At 47.0% G+C, this 20225-nt stretch overlaps 1 protein-coding gene and 1 long non-coding RNA gene across 2 annotated transcripts; both read left to right on the plus strand.

Annotated features, from left to right (window-relative positions):
• Nucleotides 1-14091: 14091 nt before the first annotated feature.
• Nucleotides 14092-14467, plus strand: LOC125541206. The gene is made up of 3 exons (XR_007297457.1): nt 14092-14144; nt 14225-14327; nt 14420-14467. It is a non-coding gene; the product is annotated as an uncharacterized LOC125541206 (long non-coding RNA).
• A 71-nt stretch (nt 14468-14538) lies between these two features.
• Nucleotides 14539-17520, plus strand: LOC125535282. Its single transcript, XM_048698341.1, has 8 exons — nt 14539-14676; nt 14760-14963; nt 15128-15193; nt 15276-15386; nt 15472-15825; nt 15911-16048; nt 16123-16334; nt 17463-17520. The coding sequence occupies exons 1-8, from the start codon at nt 14539-14541 to the stop codon at nt 17518-17520; spliced, it is 1281 nt and encodes a 426-aa protein (XP_048554298.1).
• The last annotated feature ends 2705 nt before the right edge of the window (nt 17521-20225 follow it).

The following is a 20225-nucleotide window of genomic DNA, read 5'->3' on the forward strand; positions in this document are numbered from 1 at the left end:
GTTGCTCCGGAGTGAGTTGTGCCCGCGTTGCGCACCTCCTCGGCGTCCGCCTGCTGTGACCGCGGCCACGCATGCATCGGGATCTGCTGAAGATCGAGATGCCAATCGTGCGGCAGCGGCTGCCTGAACTCCTAGTGCCACCGCGCTTGATGCACCGATATGAGCAGCGGTGCCTCGCGGGGCTGGCATACGCCGGCGACGGCGGAGAAGGAAGAGCGCGTGGGAAGGAAGCGCCGGGTATGAACTTTGCCTGGCTCTTGCCGGAGCCGCTCAATAAACCCATGGCTAGGGTTAGGTTGTCGCCGGCGAAGAAGCACGCGGGGGACGGCTAGATGTGGACAGCAGTGGGATCGCGGCAGACACTAAGGGGACGCGCGGCGCGTCCGCTTCGTGTCTACACGGACATGAAACATACGCGTTTTGGATTTGGATCCGTGTGTTGGGCCAGCGTTTTTATCCGCGGCGATCCAAACGGATGTGGGCAGGCAAAATGAGTCGCCAGGTTGGAGTTAGCTCTTATTTCATGTTTCTGCATTCGAGGGAAAGGTTCTGATCTCCCCCATTCGCAGCTGATCTATGGTGGCACATTAGATGAAGACAGTGTCGACCGACCGATGCACTTGGCATGCAGCTCATTCGATGAAGACGAGATGTGCCGGATGCACTTGGCATAATACAAGCAGCAGCGCCGTGTCACTATATATACCGATGCCGTACAGACACGGGCTTGTTGACGGCGGATTTTTTTAGCTGTAACCATCATCAATACCGCCAACATGCTAGTACATACTTGTTCTGAGCACTGCTGCCGGGTCTTCTCGGAGGGAGTGGCACTGTAGGTGTAGCACATCTTGTGATCTCGTTTTGTTCTCGAGTGAGCGTATACTGTACGTGTTCATCACCATTTCGATCTGCATGTTATTTATTTCCCTCGTTCCAAATTACTCGACGCAGAAATGGATATATCTAGAAATAAAATACATCTAGATACATCCATACCCGCGACAAGTAATTCGGAACGAAGGAAGTACTTTTGATTAACCTGTGAGCTAGCAAGAGTGTACGATGCAAGTGATCACTAATGCAGGCATGCATGCATGGACCGTTTGATCAGTGACAGCTCGGAATTGATCTTTATGTCTGTGATGATGATCACACCGATCAGAGAACGTAGTACGTCGCCGCTCGTGATTGCAGGATTAAACCAAGCCGATGGCACCAGATAATAAAGGCCCGTGGGAAAAAGAGGAGGAAAAGGGGCAGCGCCATTGCCAGCCTCTGAGGTGTGGGCCCGCATGCACAGTGCATCGTGTGATCCCTAGTCTCCCGTAGGCCACGGCAGATTGGGCTCAAGACAGTCTGGCCGACATGCCATGCCTCTTCATTAAGTGCCCTGCGAGACTCCAAAGCACCATGAATTTATCGCTGTGTTGAAAACTATAAACCCCACTGATGGTAGTGTACCAAGATTTTAGTCTTCGAGCACGACCTCTCCTGCCATCAAGTGTACTGTGCTGTACGTTCCCCTTCCATCAAGTTTGAAATGTGACTGCTGCTTGTACACGTGTGCCCTCGCATTGTGTTGTCCCGAGGCCCGAGCTGTAAATTTATAGTGAAACAACCGGCCTCGTAGTGGCCCCGATAGCCACACTCACCAGTCACCACACCCCGTACGTATATTCGCAGCTGCACATCCAATAAACGAATAAAATGATTGATAGTTTGAAAGAGAAATATCACACACCACAGAGCATATACAAATAGTTATCGATGGTAGTTTATTAACGACTGCAATAAGCAGTGAAGTATGTGTGCCGAGCTCGACGGGTGTACAGTGAGGCAGCGACGGACGCTGTGGAGGTGTAGAAAGTCAGCTCAGACATCCCTCTCCTCGTCATAAAATCGTCCGGCGGAAAATCATTCTGCAACGCGATCAAGTCAGCCCAGAATTGATGGCGCGCCTCCCAAATCCAATGATGCCAGTCGATCGGTTTTGTCAAGGGAATCAACATACCACGCTGTCGACGCGACAGTGCCCGCGGCCGGTCGGTCCGTCGGTGCCGCCGTCATCCCATGCTCCATGCACGGGGCGCCGGCGCGGCAACGAAATCGGCAGAGGTCGCGCTCCAGCCGTACCCTGGCGCGCGCGCGCGCGGCATCTCGCGGCTCCCGCGCCCCCGGAGAAAGTGGGCCCCAAGCCTGGCGCGCGTGGCATGCAGGCGGGGCCGTATCACGCCGGGTCTCGGTCTGGTGTGTGGTTACGTGAAGGGGATGCCATGCACGTCGACCCATCACCACCACCGATGGAATTTTGGGGATGCACCGTTCACATACGTTGCCGCCGCCGCCGCGCGCGCGGCCTAGACCACGCGCTAAGACCGGCTTGTGACGCCGCATCATACCGGGCAGGGGTGGATACATCATACATGCAAGTTGCCCTTGCCATAGTACGTACGCATCACTACATTACCACCAGGAGGCTAGGAGCTATCGATCGTTGTTTCCACATTCCATTGGCCAGGAGGTCATGCACGTACATTTTCTCGTGGTCCGAGATCACCCTACAGCTACAGGTCGACCTGTCTATCGTTCCCGTCGCGAACAGCTGCTTGGCTGGCTGGCCTGGCCCGTCGATCCTGTGGCTTATCCCCGTACTAATAAGTGGCGGAGTGAGGCGCCGGCCCGACAATCCGGTGGCGCATGTATCGACCTTTGCTGTCAAATCACCAACATGGATATATTCGGACGGCTCGTGTGGCCGTGTCCGTCCATTTAGATTCAAAACACGACAGGGCAGCAAATTATTGACGTGATCGGCCATTTCATAATGGGAGTGCATGCATTGAAACCGATACACATTCGATGTAGAAGTACTCCACATCCCAGTACGTATGTGCATACGTACGTACGTGGGAGGCACATGCGTGCATGGCCCTAGTTCTCGGTGCTTGGTCTTATCTACGGGCATCCCAAAGAGCACAGAGATTAGAGGATTCAGGAGCAACCTTGTGGATGTTGTACATGGGCCCTCCCTCGGAGCTAGATTTGCCTCCCAATGGTCGTGCTACGTACAGTGCTGTTTGATTGGATGACTGTTTTTTTAATGTTGATGGGAGAACAGTCAAATTCGTTGATTAGGAAGAGGTATTATAAGAACACCCCAAAGAAGCAATGCACCGCGTAAAGGCGAGTCCTAAAAAAGAAGAAAGGAGAAAAGGGGCTGCTCGGTTTATTGAGGAAAATCGGACAATAACAAAAGTAGCGCCTAGCTAGACTAGAACTAAAGCACCACAACATATACAAAACGCCAGAAAGCCAAAACCCCACAACACACCTGGGCGAGCACTGGAGGGCCTTCGCTGCTATCAGAGTGCACACAGACAACCGCCGTATTGTACTTGGCTGCTCTGAGTATACACGCAAACATCAAGGACACCGGAGAGGAACGATACATCCGAAAGATCGAGACATATGTCGTTTCGATCCCACAGGGCTAGCTAACATAGCTTCCCTGACGCTACTTGTATGCAAAGGATGCTCCTGCCGCTCTCACCGTCGACCGATGTTCAACTCCAAACGGATGCACCACCAATGCTCCATGTTCACCAAAACGTTGCCCGCTCCAGATCCACCACACCAGCACTACCCGGGTGCTCCCAACACCAGACTCGACTCCGAGGCAATGCTTCCAACGAAGTAAAACGTCAAAGGCGCCGCCATTGCACGCAGTTTTCACCGGGAGACAAGAACATGGACCCGGGAGACGTGTCGGATCCCCTCGATGGCACCTCCGACAAGCAAAATCACACTCGAAGGCGTCATTTGCCATCAGCTCAAACCATAGTCGAGCATGACTTTCGTCAGGGAACCGAGCACCTATGTCGTGACGACATCTCCAGACACGCCACCACCAGACCAGAGCATTAGGTGCGCCATTTGCTGCACAACTAGCCAGAGCACCACTGGTGATGCAAGCCCAAAGCATCCCGAAGGCACTGCCTAGACCACGCTGCCCCAGACCACCATCCCGACAAGGAGCCACCACGCAGTCCGCTTGGAATCAGTTGCCAGCTGAGCCACCTCTGGGCCTTCGGCCACCATAGCGCCAGATCCGACCGCTCAAGCCAAAGGCCGCCACTCAGGGGAGCCCGTGTCCCCCGGCATCTCCCCACGACGACGACGCGCGCGGACGCCCCTGGGGATCCCCGTTATAGTGACCGCGCCCAACCCCTCCGTCGCACAACCAAGGGCACACGCGCACCAGGTGCTCGATGGGCGCGCGGCCAGGCACCTCCACCGCGCTTCCACAGACGCGAATCATGCAGATCCGGGCGTGCAGACCGCAGATCCCAAGCTCCGGCAAGCGCCTACGGATCTCCATGGATGTGCCGTGAAGCTGCCCCTCTCGACGCACCGTAGTGGCAAGGGATAGCGCCCCGCCGCCGCCTTCCTCGGGGCCGGCCCGAACTTCGCCGGTGAGCGCCCTCTGGAGGCAGCAAGACGGGTGGGAAGGGGCAGGGACGGTGGCGGCGCTAGGGTCTCTACCCTCGTGTCACCAGAGCAAGGCGATGCAGCGGTGAGTCTGTTCCGGGTGTGCGACGATCAGATGAGTGGTAGAAAACTAAAATACAAGACATAAAGCCAAAATGGCAGTGGTACCACATACCCCACCAATCCCTGCTCCGCCGTGGAGAATGTTGCGCTTCCAATGGCTTTACCATGGCCAGGCGGGCTACGTCATGGTCCACACAGTGCCTTCGATGCCATGTTGCCATGCTCGCCTCATCGGCCCGTACGCTCGTACCCATTGCGATTCTACTTCATTGCCTCCACGTCATGTTTCTCACAATCACCTCCGTTTTGCAATTGAAAAAATGGACGCCCAAACGATTGGGAGATGAAGGGTTGTCATAGTAGAGATAGGTATTTCTTTAAAGATTAAAAATCCTAATACTCATGCTTAAAAAGGCCGTGTGCATCACTAGTTGATGTAGAGGCCACGGAAGTAAAATTCTCCTCCCAGTTTTAAAGAGGGGGTACCGCCTCCCGCCACTGGAGGGAGCTCCGTCACCGCCGCTCGATCTCCCTCCACCGGCCACCTCCTTCGCAGTAGAGAGTAGATAAGGAACCCTCTCTCCATCCCATCCCGAACCCCGCGTCACACCTGCTCGGGCGACTTGGGTGGTGTTGCAACCTAGCCGTCGGGGCCGTCACCTCCTTCCTCCCCTCCCCTCCGACTCACTTGGCTTGGAGGAACATCTTGCATGATGTTGTCAGCGGCCGTCGGCACCCTCTCTCCAGCCTCAGGGTTCGGTATGGTCGGCCTCATCGTTGTCCTCGAGCTGGATTATGTCTATTGGCGCTGCAATCACAAACATGTGTTAAATGTCAGTCTGCGAATCACTCAGACATGAATCAAAAACTAATTATTCGGTACCTTTGGAAGTTGCTGCGTCCGCAACATCAACTTCAGTCTGGCCCTTTGATAACCCACAAGTATAGGGGATCAATTGTAGCCTCTTTCGATAAGTAAGAGTGTCGAACCCAACGAGGAGCTAAAGGTAGAACAAATATTCCCTCAAGTTCTATCGACCACCGATACAACTCTACGCACGCTTAACGTTCGCGTTACCTAGAACAAGTATGAAACTATAAGTACTTTGTAGGTGTAACGGGATAGGTTTGCAAGAATATAAAGAGCACGTAAATAAAAACTAGGGGATGTTTTAGGTAAAGAAGCAATAAACTTAGTATAGAGAGTGTGGAAAAGTGGTGATAGGAGTTGCAAAATTGTCCCTAAGCAATTGACTACTTTACTAGACCGATAGCAAGTTTTATGTGGGAGAGGTCACTGCTAGCATGTCATCCCTGACTTGAAATTCTATGCACTTATGATTGGAACTATTAGCAAGCATCTACAACTACTAACGTTCATCAAGGTAAAACCCAACCATAGCATTAAGATATATTGGCCCCCCTTCAATCCTGTATGCATCAATTTCTATGCTAGGTTGAAGCTTCTTTCACTCTTGCCCTCCAATACATAGTCCTATCAACATACAACTAACACTATGGTGTGATCCACGCGCGCGCTCATATGATGGGCACCAAAGAACAACAACATAACCACAAGCAAATTAAACCAACCATAGAAATTCACCAATTACCAATAGGACAACAAAAATCTACTCAAACATCATAGGATGGCAACACATCATTGGATAATAATATGAGGCATAAAGCACCATGTTCAAGTAGAGGATACAGCGGGTTGCGAGAGAGTGGACCGTTGTAGATAGATGGGGGATGAGGGAGTCCTGGATTAGGGGGTCTCCGGACAGCCGAACTATCTCCATTGGCCGGACTGTTAGACTATGAAGATACAAGATTGAAGACTTCGTCTCGTGTCCGGATGGGACTCTACTTGGCGTGGAAGGCAAGCTAGGCAATACGTATATGGATATCTCCTCCTTTGTAACCGACCTTGTGTAACCCTAACCCTCTCCGGTGTCTATATAAACCGAAGGGTTTTAGTCCATAGGACAACAATCACAACATACAATCATACCATAGGCTAGCTTCTAGGGTTTAGCCTTTCTGATCTCTTGGTAGATCTACTCTTGTACTACCCATATCATCAATATTAATCAAGCAGGACGTAGGGTTTTACCTCCATCAAGAGGGCCCGAACCTGGGTAAAACATCGTGTCCCTGCCTCCTGTTACCATCCGGTCTAGACGCATAGTTCGGGACCCCTACCCGAGATCCGCCGGTTTTGACACCGACATTGGTGCTTTCATTGAGAGTTCCTCTGTGTCGTCGCCGTAGGCTTGATGGCTCCTACTATCATCTATAGCGATGCGGTCCAGGGTGAGACTTTTTCCCCGGACAGATCTTCGTATCGGCTTTGCACTGTGGGAATTCGCTTGGCCATCTGGAGCAGATTGAAAGCTACGCCCCTGGCCATCAGGTCAGATTTGGAAGTTTGAACTACACGGCCGACATCCGCGGAGACTTGATCTTCGACGGATTCGAGCCACAAGCCGGGCGCGCCGCACTGTCGCGATGGGTATGACCTAGCTCTGCCGCCGAACAGTACCCCAGAGGCTGCGCCCTATCAGCTTCGACCCTTAGCTCGGAGCCAACTGCGCCAGTCGAGGACGGGTGGTTAGACACCGCCTCAGGGGCTGCAGTCTCAACGGCGATCGAGCCGAACACCAGCCTAACCCTCTGCGCAGCCCGTGACTCCAAGGTGCCGGACTCTTTTCCGGACTCCGAACCATCCGCGCCCCTGCCAATCGAATCCGATTGGGCGCCGATCATGGAATTCACCGCCGCGGATATCTTTCAGCACTCGCCCTTCGGCGACATTCTGAATTCACTAAGGTCTCTCTCTTTGTAGGAGAGCCCTGGCCGGATTATGGCCAACAGGATTGGGATGCGGACGACGAAGAAATTCGACGCCCACCCACCACCCACTTAATAGCCACTGTCGATGACTCAACCGACATGCTCGACTTCGACTCCGAAGACATCGACGGTATGGACGACGATGCGGGAGGCGAAGAGGAACCACCGCCCACAGGGCGCTGGACGTCCACCTCATCATATGACGTATACATGGTGGACACACCAAAAGAAGACGACGACGAGGAACGGAAGGACGCACCGAAGGCTTGTTCCCTCGAGAAGCAGTCAAAGCGAGGGCGCAAGCGCCGCCCCAAATCCCGCCTCGGCAGAAATAACGATCATACAGACCCAGCGTTGGAGCAGGGCGAACCACTGCCGGACCGGCAATACGGAGAATCAAACCGAACAAACCAATTCTGTCAAAGATAATAGTCCGGACGACATAACGCCGGACAGGCACCCGGAGCAGCAGAATGCCCGTCAAAGGCTTGTTGCCACCGCGAGGAGTCTGAAAAAGCAGAAGCAAAGGCTCAAGGCTGCGCAGGACACACTCCAAATCAGATGGAGTAAAGTACTCAACACAGCAGCGAAGTACGGCGACAATCGCCCCACAAGAGCTACCCAAAGCGAAAGTTGCTACCTGAATTCGATGAGGAGGCCTCAGACCCCCCACAAAATCAAAACCACCTGGCCGGATAGACGACCTCACGGCCAACATCAGCGGCAAACAACGCCACACAAGCCAATACGCGATCACGCGAGGGCTCGCACCAAAAGGACGCAACTAGATCCATCTATGGACCACGCAAGCGCGCCCCAGCATATGATGTAACACAACAAACATCCGAACAACGCGGTACACCCAGATACAGGGGTGCCACACCCCCTATGTTTCACCGACGAGGTGCTGGACCATGAATTTCCAGAGGGATTCAAACCCGTAAACATAGAGGCATACGACGGAACAATAGACCCTGGGGTCTGGATTGAGGACTATATCCTCCATATCCATATGGCTCGAGGAGATGATCTCCACGCCATCAACACTACACCATGCACCAAAATTCCCTACTGGCGTGTGTTGGGAAAAAGTCACCATTGCCGACCGACAATATGTCAGAAAAATTTCTAACAGACTGTGGGTCGGGAAACATCTGTTCAGTTACACACTATCGGTCGGGAATGCTATAACATATATCATCAAACAGCCGGTCGGGAAATCCTTTATGGCCCATAGACCATCGGTCAGTAAATAACGCCGATCGACATTCTGAAGCTAACTAGGCCTCGCGCGCGAACGGCCAAATTTTAGCGCCAATAAATGGCCCAGCCCGCGAACATTTTCCCCCCAAAACCCAATCTCCTTCGTTCCCCTCGCACGTGCACGCCTGCCGCGCCACTCCACCATCGCCCCACGCCGCCCTCCCTCTGCGGCGCCGCTCCACCGCCGCCCTCCCTCTGCAGCGCCGTCCCACACCGTCCTGCCTCGTCAACGTCCCCCAACGCCGTCCTGTCTCTCTACCGCCGGCCCCATGCCCTAGTGCTCTCTCTCTCCGGGCGCCTCTCTCCAACCGGCAGTAGGCGTGTGAGCATCTTGGGAAGCGGCAAGCCACCCTCCCTGGACTGACCTCCCCCATCTCCACTGTCAGCTCTCGAAGACACGCAGTGGCAGCGGTCAAATGGTCGATGCTTCCCTCTCTGTCTCTCCCTCCCCCTCCCCTCTCTCTCTCTAGGCTTTGTTGTGAGAGTGGGCTGGTGGGGAACGGGGAGCTCCGGCAGTAGGGAACGGCTACACCTCTTGCTTTTCTTCTCTAGTTTGATGTGTACTGCAGCTAGTCTGATTGTGAGATACTATGCAGGCAGAAAATGTGCTAATCAATGTACAGAGTAGAAGCAAGGTGTGTAGCAATATGAACTAATTCTAGAAGTTGAGCTGTATGCAAATTTTGTTTTTCCCCATTGCAGTTCTGTCCTTTAATTCCACCGTCCCATAGAAAGGAATTTGTAGTCATCGGTATCGAGTTTTCTTGTCTAGATGGTCTGAAGACAAATGAAGAAGAGTTTAACTATAAAGTTAATACACAAAAAGAGCGCGAGGAGCTAAATATTGTCATGCATATGGATTGACCTTGCCAACAGTATGTATTACTTCATTAAAAAGCATCATCTTGACTTTTAGAATCATGTTTCCTTTAAAAATGCAACTCGGACATACATCCAAAAAACTGGAGTCTCTGAAAACATACAACTTAACTGACCTGATATACCTAAATTTCAGTAACAAAAATTTTAAACTTGAGTTTCTCTTTTGTTTACTGAAGTAGATTTTGAGTGAAAGAAAACATGGCAGAGAGCTGTAAATATATAAAGCACATCATCTCAAAAGTTGTAGTCTACTTGTTCATATGTCTTGTTTTTTCTACAGGTAACATAGAGGAGCACTGGGTAACATTGAGCCGACAAAGAGAAGTTGTAGAATATTTGCTGCAACCACTAGGTGAGTTTCTCTTCCCCACTCAAGTCCAGAGGCCCTCCATGTGTGGATGTCATGAATATGTAGAGTGCCTCCTCATGTTTGACACTGACTTTATATTTGTCTAATTATTTTGGTTATTAGGATTCTTGCTGCCAACGACTCAGCTTCCAGCAGCGGCGCAGCGATCCCCCTTCCCGTGCTTGTCACTGCATCCTCCACCAGTTGGTGAGTCAACCACAGCTTTGATCATTTTATTTATGGTGGTATCTATGCCTTTACTATGTGTACTACCATTGAATTGGTTCTATGATTCTTCGTTTCTTTTCCGCGCCAATTTATTATAGTACTTAAATTGATTCCTTGCATTCTCTGGTTTGATATTATTCGTTCAGGATTTAGTGTTGACTTGGTAGTAACCAATGTGTGAAGCTAAGATACCATGGATAAAGGTTGGATGGATGCGCCTAGGTATAAGCGCATATATATTTTGTTTTGCTTATATGCTGAAACTATATATAACACACTACACGATGTACACTTGCATGTAGGCATACAGAGAAGTACTTACAAGGGCTCGCCAAATTCCTAGGCTATGCATTTAATAAATCATCGGTTGAGAATAAAATCTTGTGTCCTTGCAAAAACTGTGTGAACTCATACTGGAGAGAAGAGTCTGAAGTCCGTGAGCACCTGGTATGCGAGGGATTTGTAGATGGCTACAAACAGTGGATGTTTCATGGAGAACATGTCTCTTCTTCTTCCATTCCTCCAAATCTAGATGAGGGTGAAGATAGGGATGAGGGCGATGATATATCTGATTTGCTAAGAGATCTTGCTGCTGGTTTGGATAAAGGGGGAGATCTTGAACATGATTGTGGTTTAGATCAGGATGATTCTTTTCTAGAATCTCTCCACAAACTTGAAGCTGATTCTAGACAAGAGCTATATCCAGGCTGTAAGAATTTCTCAAAGCTTCGTTTCCTAGTGAGACTTCTTCACACCAAACTGCTTGGAGGGTGGTCTGATAGAAGTTTTGATCTGTTGTTAGATCTACTAAAAGATGCTTACCCTCAGTCCGCAATACCCCAAAACTCCAATGAAGCTAAAAAACTAGTCAAAGGCCTAGAAACTTGGGTATGTTAATATCCATGCATGTGAAAATGATTGCATTCTATTTTGGAAGAACAATGCCAATGCCAATTCATGCCCAGAATGTAAGGCTTCAAGATGGAAATCTGAAAGGAAGAGTGCAGATGGGAAACGTGTCCACAAGGTTCCTAAGAAGGTTCTTCGTTACTTCCCAATAAATAAGAGGCTTCAAAGGTTGTTTGTGTGTTCCAGAACTGTGGCTCTCACAAGATGGCATGCAGAAGAGCGCACACAAGATGACTTGATTAGGCATCCTAAAGATTCCCTCCTTTGGAAAGATTTTGATGAAAAAAATAAAGATTTTTGCAAAAGACAGCAGAATCTTAAGCTTGTAGTATGTGCTGATGGTTTTAATCCATTTAGATCCATGAATCTCAGCTATAGCATTTGGCCAGTATTATTGATTCCTTATAACTTTCCACCCTGGATGATTATGAAGCAATCAAATTTCATCCTATCACTGTTGATTCCTGGCAGAAATTCTCCTGGTAGTGATATTGATGTCTATCTTGAGCCACTAGTTGATGATATGGTAGATATGTTTCTTGATGGTGTTAGGACCTATGATGCTTCAACCAGAGAGTATTTTCAGTTGCATGCTGCCATAATATGCACAATTATGGATAAACTGGGTCTTGGGTCTTTGGTTGCCTGTGCGTCCTCTGGAGAAGGAGCTTGCCTTGAATGCCACTCTCAATTATGTTCTCTTAGGCTAAAAAAATGGTAGCAAGACTTGCTATATGGGGCATCGTAGGTTCTTACGTGCAGATCACCCCTTGAGGTATGATACACGCACATTTGGTGACATAGAACGTGGGACAGCACCCGTTCCACTTTCCGGTAGGCAAATCTTAGAGCTGACAGAAAATATGCAAACCAAGTTTGGGAAGGATCCTATAACGAAGAAGTCTAGAACTAAGAAACGCAAGAAAGGGGATCCGCTGATCATTTGGAAAAGAAAGTCTATTTGGTTTAAACTACCATATTGGAAGGATTTGAAGATGCATCATAACTTTGATATCATGCACATAGAAAAAATGTGTGTGAGAACATATTTAACACTTTGTTGGCAGTCAATGGAAAAACCAAGGATAATATTAATTCTCGATATGACCTTCAAGCACTCAATATTAGAAAGGATCTTCAACCTATTGATCTTGATGATGATGAAGTTTTTTTCCTCCGGCACCTTACAAAATGGAATCTGATCAGCAGAGGACATTTTGCAAAGTATTTAAAAATGCCATGCTTCCTAATGGTTATGCACCCGACATACGCCGTAATGTGCATGTTAAGGAGAAAAATATAACTGGGCTAAAGAGCCATGACAACCATGTCCTTTTGCAAGACTTGCTGCCACTTGCAGTGAGAAGAACATTACCAGAAAGAGTGAGTGCGGTACTGATTCGTGTGATCAGATTTTTCAAGCGAATGTACTCACAGGTTACTCGCATAAGTGACATGCAAAGGTTACAGGATGAAATAGATGAGACCTTGATCCTTCTTGAGGCCATATTCCTTCCATCATTTTTTGATATTATGGTCCATTTGATGGTTCATCTTCCAGCACAAGCAATGATAGCTGGTCCAGTACATTTTCGCAGCATGTGGGCTGTAGAGAGGTATATAGGAAAGCTCAAGGGATATGTCCACACCAGAAGTCATGTGGAAGGATCAATTGCAGAGGGCTATTTGTTTGATGAGAGCTTGACATTTTGCTCACACTATTTGGATGATGAGAGTCAGTTGAATCGAGCTAGGAATGATGGAGGTTTGGATATGGAAGTTGATGATACAACTCCTTTCTTCCACAACATTGCTCGAGGGCTGGCTGGCAAGTGCATGGTGATGTTAGATAACAAAACTTGGCTGCAAGCCCACAAATACGTCTTGTTCAATTATGAAAACATAGAACCATACCTAGAGTAAGATATCCCTACTATGTATTGCTATTAGGTTATTTCTCTCCTCCTTGTCAATTGATAAATATAACCTATATGCAGCAAACATATGGATTACCTTTCTTCTATTGGTGTTCGAAGTCATCGAGAAGTCAAGCGTGTGCATTATGAGACCTTTCATGAGTGCTTTAAATTGCACGTAAGTGGGCATGTGACTGTCAACCTATAAGACATATAATTCCATCCCATTGTAGAGTAACAATAGCATTTCATAATCATAGGTGGTAGAAATGGGCGATGAAGCACCTCATGAGATAAAAATATTAGCTAAAGAGCCAAACTTGGTTGCTATGAAGTATAGTAGCTACACTATAAATGGGGTAGACTTTCATACACAATCATATGATGAGGGCCAGTCATTTCAGAGTAGTGGAGTAGCTCTTGTTGCACAAACCACATCCTTTGCAAAAGGAAAAGGTGACAATATTAGTGTAAGAAACAAGACCTATTGTGGCATTATAAAGGAAATTCTTGAGTTGAATTATCAACATGAAGGGAAAGTAGTGTTGTTCAAATGTGACCGGGTTGATAATCGTGTAGAAGATGCATGGGTGCAAACTGATCAGTTTGGAATCACTTCTGTGAATTTCAAGCATTTGTTCAATACCGGTGAGAAAATATCAGACGAGCCCTTCATATTAGCCACACAAGCAACTCAAGTTTACTATGTTGAAGATCCCATTGATGCTGAGTGGTCTACTGTTGTCGTTCCATCATTATATGACATAGAAGAATCTAAAGATGACAACGGTAATGTTTTACGTGTGACGTTGCCTGATCCATGTACTGCTATACGTGTGAGTGTTGCGGATGGATGCATTGGTTCTGCTAGGACAGATATAGATGGACTAGTTCTTAAAGCAAGTGATATTGAAAAAAAGTAAGTGTTGTGTATGATCCTCTAATGTTTTGTATTTTCAGCGATGTACTCACATAGTGTTACTTTTGCAGGAGGAAAAATGGCAAGCGCAAACGAAAGAGCTAAAGATGGTGGGGTAATGGAGGAACAACTGAAAGCGGTAGAGTATGAACTACTGAGAAGCAAGACGATTGAACAGAATGATAAACGGCTAGCAGCGGTACGAGCAACAAGAGCTTCTATGTAGGAAGATATGGAAGCGAACCAAGCCCCCAAAAAGAAAAGAAAGGTATGTAGCTTCCATCACATTCATGTTCTACCTGAAGGAAGCAAATGTAGCTTGCAACACTAACCTATATATCTATGCAGGCACCCTCCAGCGCACCTGTAAGCGCGAATGAAGGACGTGTTTTGAGGTCTAGGGTATCAAAAGATCAAGATCATGTTGATCTTGAGCATCAGCCTTCCAAAGGTAGCCTAATGTCACTTGCTATAATTGTTCATATTCTAACCTAATGTCACTTGCTAGTATTGTTGTATGACTGTTAATTTTCTTGCATGAAGAGATTACTCGTGAGCTTGATGGTGATGGTAGTCAAAAGAAAGGTGGAAAAAAATTACTCGAAAGGCTAACATATATGCAAGGCCGAATCAACCCAAAATCCATATTCCACTTAATGGGGATGGCCAGCCTGTTGGGCCAGATGCAACTGAATTTGCCAATTTCATTGACTTTGGTGAGGAAGCATATACCACCTGCAAAGTTAGATTGGCGAGATGTTGATGTAGAGAAAAAGTTGTTTGTGTGGGAGACCTTGAAGGTAGAAATGAGCATAATTTATAACTTACACACTCTTTTTTAATGCCATCTAACTGAGTGTCCTGTTTTCTCTCATTTTAATAGGAATTTTATGAGCTGGACTCAACTTCTTTGAGCTTTGTTATCAACACTTCACACATAAAATGGAAGGATTGGAAGACAGATTTAAAGAGGTACAAGTTTGATGCTGCACTCACTGATGCACAACTTATGAAAAGACGTGACAACAGAATTAGTGAAGCTGACTGGAAGACCCTTATTACTTATTGGAGATCTTCGACATTTGAAGTAAGTCATCCTGCTAATCAAAACTGTAGTACATCTTTGCAGTACACTCTGTCCTGGACATAGATAAACAAATATGCATGTAATGATTCTCAAAACACAAACAATATGTGTGATAAATCTCCTTTACTTTTTGCTTGTAGTCTCGTAGTGCTATCGCCAAAAAGAATCGTGCCAATGCAGTACCTCATACATCTGGCAGCAAGAGTCATGCCCGTGTTGCCAATGAAATGGTAAAAAAATTACCCCAATTATAAATGATATGCCACTGTGATTCAGTGACTAATGCATATTGAAATAAACAAATGATTGTAGGCTGTCAAACTTGGGCATGATCCTCGGAGAGATGAAGTTTATATCGAAACACATACATGCAAGAAAGGGGAAAGGAAAGGGAGTTATGTGCCGCAGGCAGAAACAACAATTGTATGTCTCTTTTGCCATGCTTTTTCAATATTGCTCAGAAATTGTAGAAGTAGAATTTACAGAGCTCGTAAATATCATTTTGCAGAAAGAACTCATAGAGAATGCTGAAAAGCACCCTGAATGGAAGGAAAAGAGCATTCAAGAAGGTGATCTGTTTGCACGTGTATGTGGAATGAAGGAGCCCAGGGGTCGTGTCCGTGTGTTAGGTCTAGGCCCAACACCTCAAGATTTGGGCACACCAGGTACACGGGGTAAATTGAGCACAAGAGTTCTAGTTGAAATGCAAGGGCGTCGAGAAGCTGAAAATCGCTATAACATGCTCCAGGGGCATGTGCAACAAATGGAAGAACGAATGAACCGAATGGAATTGATGTTAGCTTCACAAGGAAGGCATAATCTGGAAACTCCTAGCTCGCAGCATGGTTCCAATTCTCGACAAGTAATGAACTATTTCCACATCCTTTCAATGCATAATTAATCCATCTTGCATGCACTAACTCTATTTCCATATTGTTGTCTGGTAGAACTCCGGAGCTGAAGCTGAGGAACATAATGATGCTGAAAAAGATGTTGAACATGATGATGAAGAGCCATTTGTTCAAAGAAGAGTTGTTGCAAAGCCCCCAGCAAGATGCTCATCAACCTATGAAGATGAAAGCCTTGTAATCTTCACATCATTACCTATATGTTTAAATTCTGTTTTGTTTTCATGTTTGTAAAATAATCATTGATTCAGATTGGTATGGATGTGCTTCTATATGCATGGACTGGTCCTGAAACTCCTATTGCCAAGGCAACAATTATCTCAATTGACCCAGACACTATTGTGGGCGGAGAGACCCTTGGACCAGGAACTTATGAGGTTCTTGTCAATGTTGCTATTAGAAGGGATGCTACGGTGCCTTATGAATATGACGGTTTACAAATTATCGCTGATGCTGTCACAAGGTCCATTGCATGGCCAGCTAGCAAGGTAATCACCAACAATATGTGTTTTGTCCACTTATCTCAAATTGTTTGATATGTGATACTGACTCATGATCACTTTGCTAGATGAAACCCTATAAACCAGGGGCATCTTCCTCATCCCGCCGCTAAGGTATATTTGAATCATGAGCTAGTATTTATTTTTTGAGCTACAAAACCAGGGATCAAAATGAACTTAACCACACCCTTGTGTCTTCTTCTTCCTCGTGATAGTTGTTATCTAGCTCTGTACATTGAGCAGTAATGATCAATGTTCGTCTATCTTCTCTTATTTTCAATACCTGCCTAGTTCATTGCCACTTCTTAATGTATAGTTCATAGCTTACATGATTTAGTCGAAATACAACGAAATAATAATGTGATGCAAAAGTTTCTCTTTATGTCCATGCTATTGTTTACAAGAGTTGTAGTCTTAAATTGGTACATAGACCCGAGCAATTCCCGTGTTGGGTGTCTCAAGTTGGCTTTGGTAAGTTCTACTTGCCACATGCCTCATTTCCCAAATCTGGTGTAGCCTTAAAAACTATTATTTATTGCTTGGGTGCTCCCTGGGAGATGCCTGGAGCTTGTTTTGTTGGTGTCCATGGGATGAGTGGTCAGCCTGGGCCTGGGAATGTGGTTAGCCAAGAAACATAGACGCCTAGACGTTTCTAGAGGAGCTGGCTGGCACAAATTTGTAGTTGCTCTCCGGCACCAACCAAGCTAGCCTGTAGTGCTCTCCACAGTAAATAGTATCATGTCTTCTGAATTAAAGCTGGGAGTCCGGACATGCTAATTTTTTGCCTTATGTCCAGATGATGGAAATACAACTTAATTATGTTGCCTTGTGTTGCTCCGAGTACACCTCTATATTGCTCATATTTCCTGAAATATATACTTCATGGTCACGTTGCATTGATGCTTTATGATGTCCAACACAGCAAAGATCTAATTAACACATTTGTGGCATTGTTCTGACCTTGAGCTATTTTTTGTAACACTAAAATCCCATAGTTTTTAATTGCCAATTGCCATAGATGCTTTATACAATTATTGTTTTTGCCATTGTCTCTGAATGCATGCTCACCATGACATTTTTATCCTTTGTAGGAAAGACATACAAAAGGAGCAGGAAGGAACCAGGAAGATGTCAGTTTGCATCGGCTAGAGATTTTCTGTAATGGAGCAAAAACAATGCGTCTTTAGGTCTCATTTTGTAAACCTTTATGTCATCTTGTCACCTGGGTATTTGGAGTAATGGAGCAAACAATGATTATCGGAGATGCATCTATCATTTTGTAAACCTGTTGGGTGATTCGGTCATTGAACCATAAATGTTTCCTTTACTTGTGAGAAGTAATTAATATGTTATCCTTCTTTGGTCATGATTTAATATTTTCGGAGTACATGCAAGTTACTGTAACTTGACTAATATCATATTGTAATGAGATATGCAACTTGATTGACATTGTATTGTAAGGCAAATGGGAAATCAAGGGTACGTGGGTATTAAACATTGCTCAGCTAAGCAAAATGCTGTCAAATTGTTGGTTGGCAAAACAAAACATCATCCTATTGTTGGTCGGCAAAGGCTCATGCTAGGACCAACAGAAAGTCAGTCGGCAAAAAAGACACCATCGCACAGTTGGTCGGGAAAGGTTCAGGATAGGGGCAGCAGAAAGTCGGTCGGCAAAGACTGTACTATCAAACGGTCGGTCCGGAAAGCTTCAATAGCAACGCCAGCTGAAAATCGGTCAGGAAAGATTCTGGGGTAGGCCATCAGAAAGTCGGTCGACAATTCGGTTTATAGGCGTCCGACTGTCGGTCGGGAAAGACATGTCGGTCGGGATAAGGTTTTCCCGTCTGGACTTACCCCAACAGACGCTCTCGGTCGGCAATACTTTTTCCCGACCGACTGTGTGTCGGCAGACGTTTTTTTCCGACCATCCTGTTTGTTGGGGATGTGGTGCTGTGGTGTAGTGCAAGTACTTATCCCTCAAGCTCAAAGGGCCAGCTCGCCACTGGCTTAAAAGCCTCCCCGAAAACTCCATTGGAAGCTGGGAAGAGCTCGAAGACGCTTTTTGGGCAAATTTTCAAGGGACTTATGTCCGACCTCCGGACGCGGACGATTTGAGTCATATAACTCAACAGCCCGGAGAGTCAGCCCGAAAACTTTGGAACAGGTTTCTTACTAAAAAGAACCAAATTGTCGACTGTCCGGACGCCGAAGCCTTGGCAACTTTTAAGCATAGCGTCCGTGATGAATGGCTTGCCAGACACCTCGGCCAAGAAAAGCCGAGAACAATGGCAGCATTAACAAGCCTCATGACCCGCTTTTGCGCGGGTGAGGACAGTTGGCTAGCCAGATGCAGCACCAGCGACCCTAGTACATCTGAAGTTAGAGATGGAAACGGGAAATCACGGCGCAACAGCAATAACAAACGCCGGAATAAAGAAGACAACACGAAGAGCACGGCAGTAAACGTCGGATTCAAAAGCTCCCGGCTAGGTCAGCAAAAGCCGCCCTCTAAAGGCGCCAGAGACGAACTATCCAGCCTAAACAAAATTCTGGACCAAATATGTCAGATCCATAGCACCCTTGGTAAACCCGCTAATCATACCCAAAGAATGTCGGGTCTTCAAGCAATCCGACAAGCTCAACGCCATACACAAGGGGGAGGATAGACCAAGAGAAGACGAGGATGAGCCTCTCACGCAAGACACTGGGGAACAAAAGAAATTTCCACTAGAAGTCAAAACAGTAAACGTGTTACACGTGATCAAAGCAAGAAATAAAACGGCACTCCCAGAAAAATATGCCCAAGGGCCTATCACCGCGGAGTCCTGCCACTGGTCGTCTCAACCGATCACTTTCGACCATCGTGATTACACAACAAGTATCCAGCGTGTAGGATGGGCTGCCCTGGTATTAGACCCAATAATTGACGAATACCACTTCACTAGAGTCCTAATGGACGGTGGCAGCAGTCTAAACCTGATATACTAGGACACAATCCGCGAAATGGGGATAGACCCAACAAAAATTTGCCATAGCAATTCTACCTTTAAAGGAGTAACGCCAGGACCAGGGGCTCATTGCACGGGCTCCCTGCTACTAAAGGTTATATTCGGCTTCCCCGATAACTTCTGTAGTGAACATTTAACCTTCAACATCGCTTCGTTCCAAAGTGGATGTCAAGCACTACTCGGACGCGAAGCTTTTGCTCGCTTTAATGCAATACCGCACTACGCTTCCCTCACACTCAAGATGCTCGGCCCATGTGGCATCATTATATTAAATGGAAGTATTAAGCGATCTTTGCACGCCGAAGAGAGTGCGGCTGCCTTGGCAGCCGCACACTAAAAACGGCCTCACCAACTAAAGCATTTAACAGGTCGTCAAGACCTCGGACACGGTTAGTCAAGTCCGGCGCAGCTATATGTAATTCATACCGGATCAATGGTCACACCCCTATTACAAATACAAGGGGCTCAACGCGCGCAGACAAGCGGCAATTTTTACTCATCTTTAATTATACATGGTTTCTTTAAAAACTATCTTTTTGCACAACAACTTTTTCACCTAAGTTCCTCTCTTTTACAGATGATCATCGTGCTACATCCGTCCAGGATACGGCACAACGGAGACACAGGCGTAGACGTGCAGCAGGGACCCGCTCCAAGGATTCTTTTTAGATTAAGACCCTGCGTAAACCTTTTTTACTGTCTCTTGTTGATACATATCCACCGAATTCTCAGCACAGTTGAGAAGGATGCTGACGTCTTGGCATGTGGCCATGTCAGAATAATGCACGTACCTGGACACAAGGGGCTTCTTACAAAGGGCACTATTTAGGCCCGGTTTATACCATA

This window comes from Triticum urartu, chromosome 2 (assembly GCF_003073215.2).
Source record: "Triticum urartu cultivar G1812 chromosome 2, Tu2.1, whole genome shotgun sequence".
Taxonomy (NCBI): domain Eukaryota; kingdom Viridiplantae; phylum Streptophyta; class Magnoliopsida; order Poales; family Poaceae; genus Triticum; species Triticum urartu.

What these genes read in the sequence shown, in the direction of transcription:
- LOC125535282 (XM_048698341.1), top strand. Translation starts at nt 14,539, where the DNA reads ATGGCCAGCCTGTTGGGCCAGATGCAACTGAATTTGCCAATTTCATTG. An exon ending in TTGTGTGGGAGACCTTGAAG is followed by an intron (nt 14,677 to 14,759) that starts GTAGAAATGAGC and finishes TCATTTTAATAG; the next exon opens with GAATTTTATGAGCTGGACTC. An exon ending in ATGGTTCCAATTCTCGACAA is followed by an intron (nt 15,826 to 15,910) that starts GTAATGAACTAT and finishes GTTGTCTGGTAG; the next exon opens with AACTCCGGAGCTGAAGCTGA.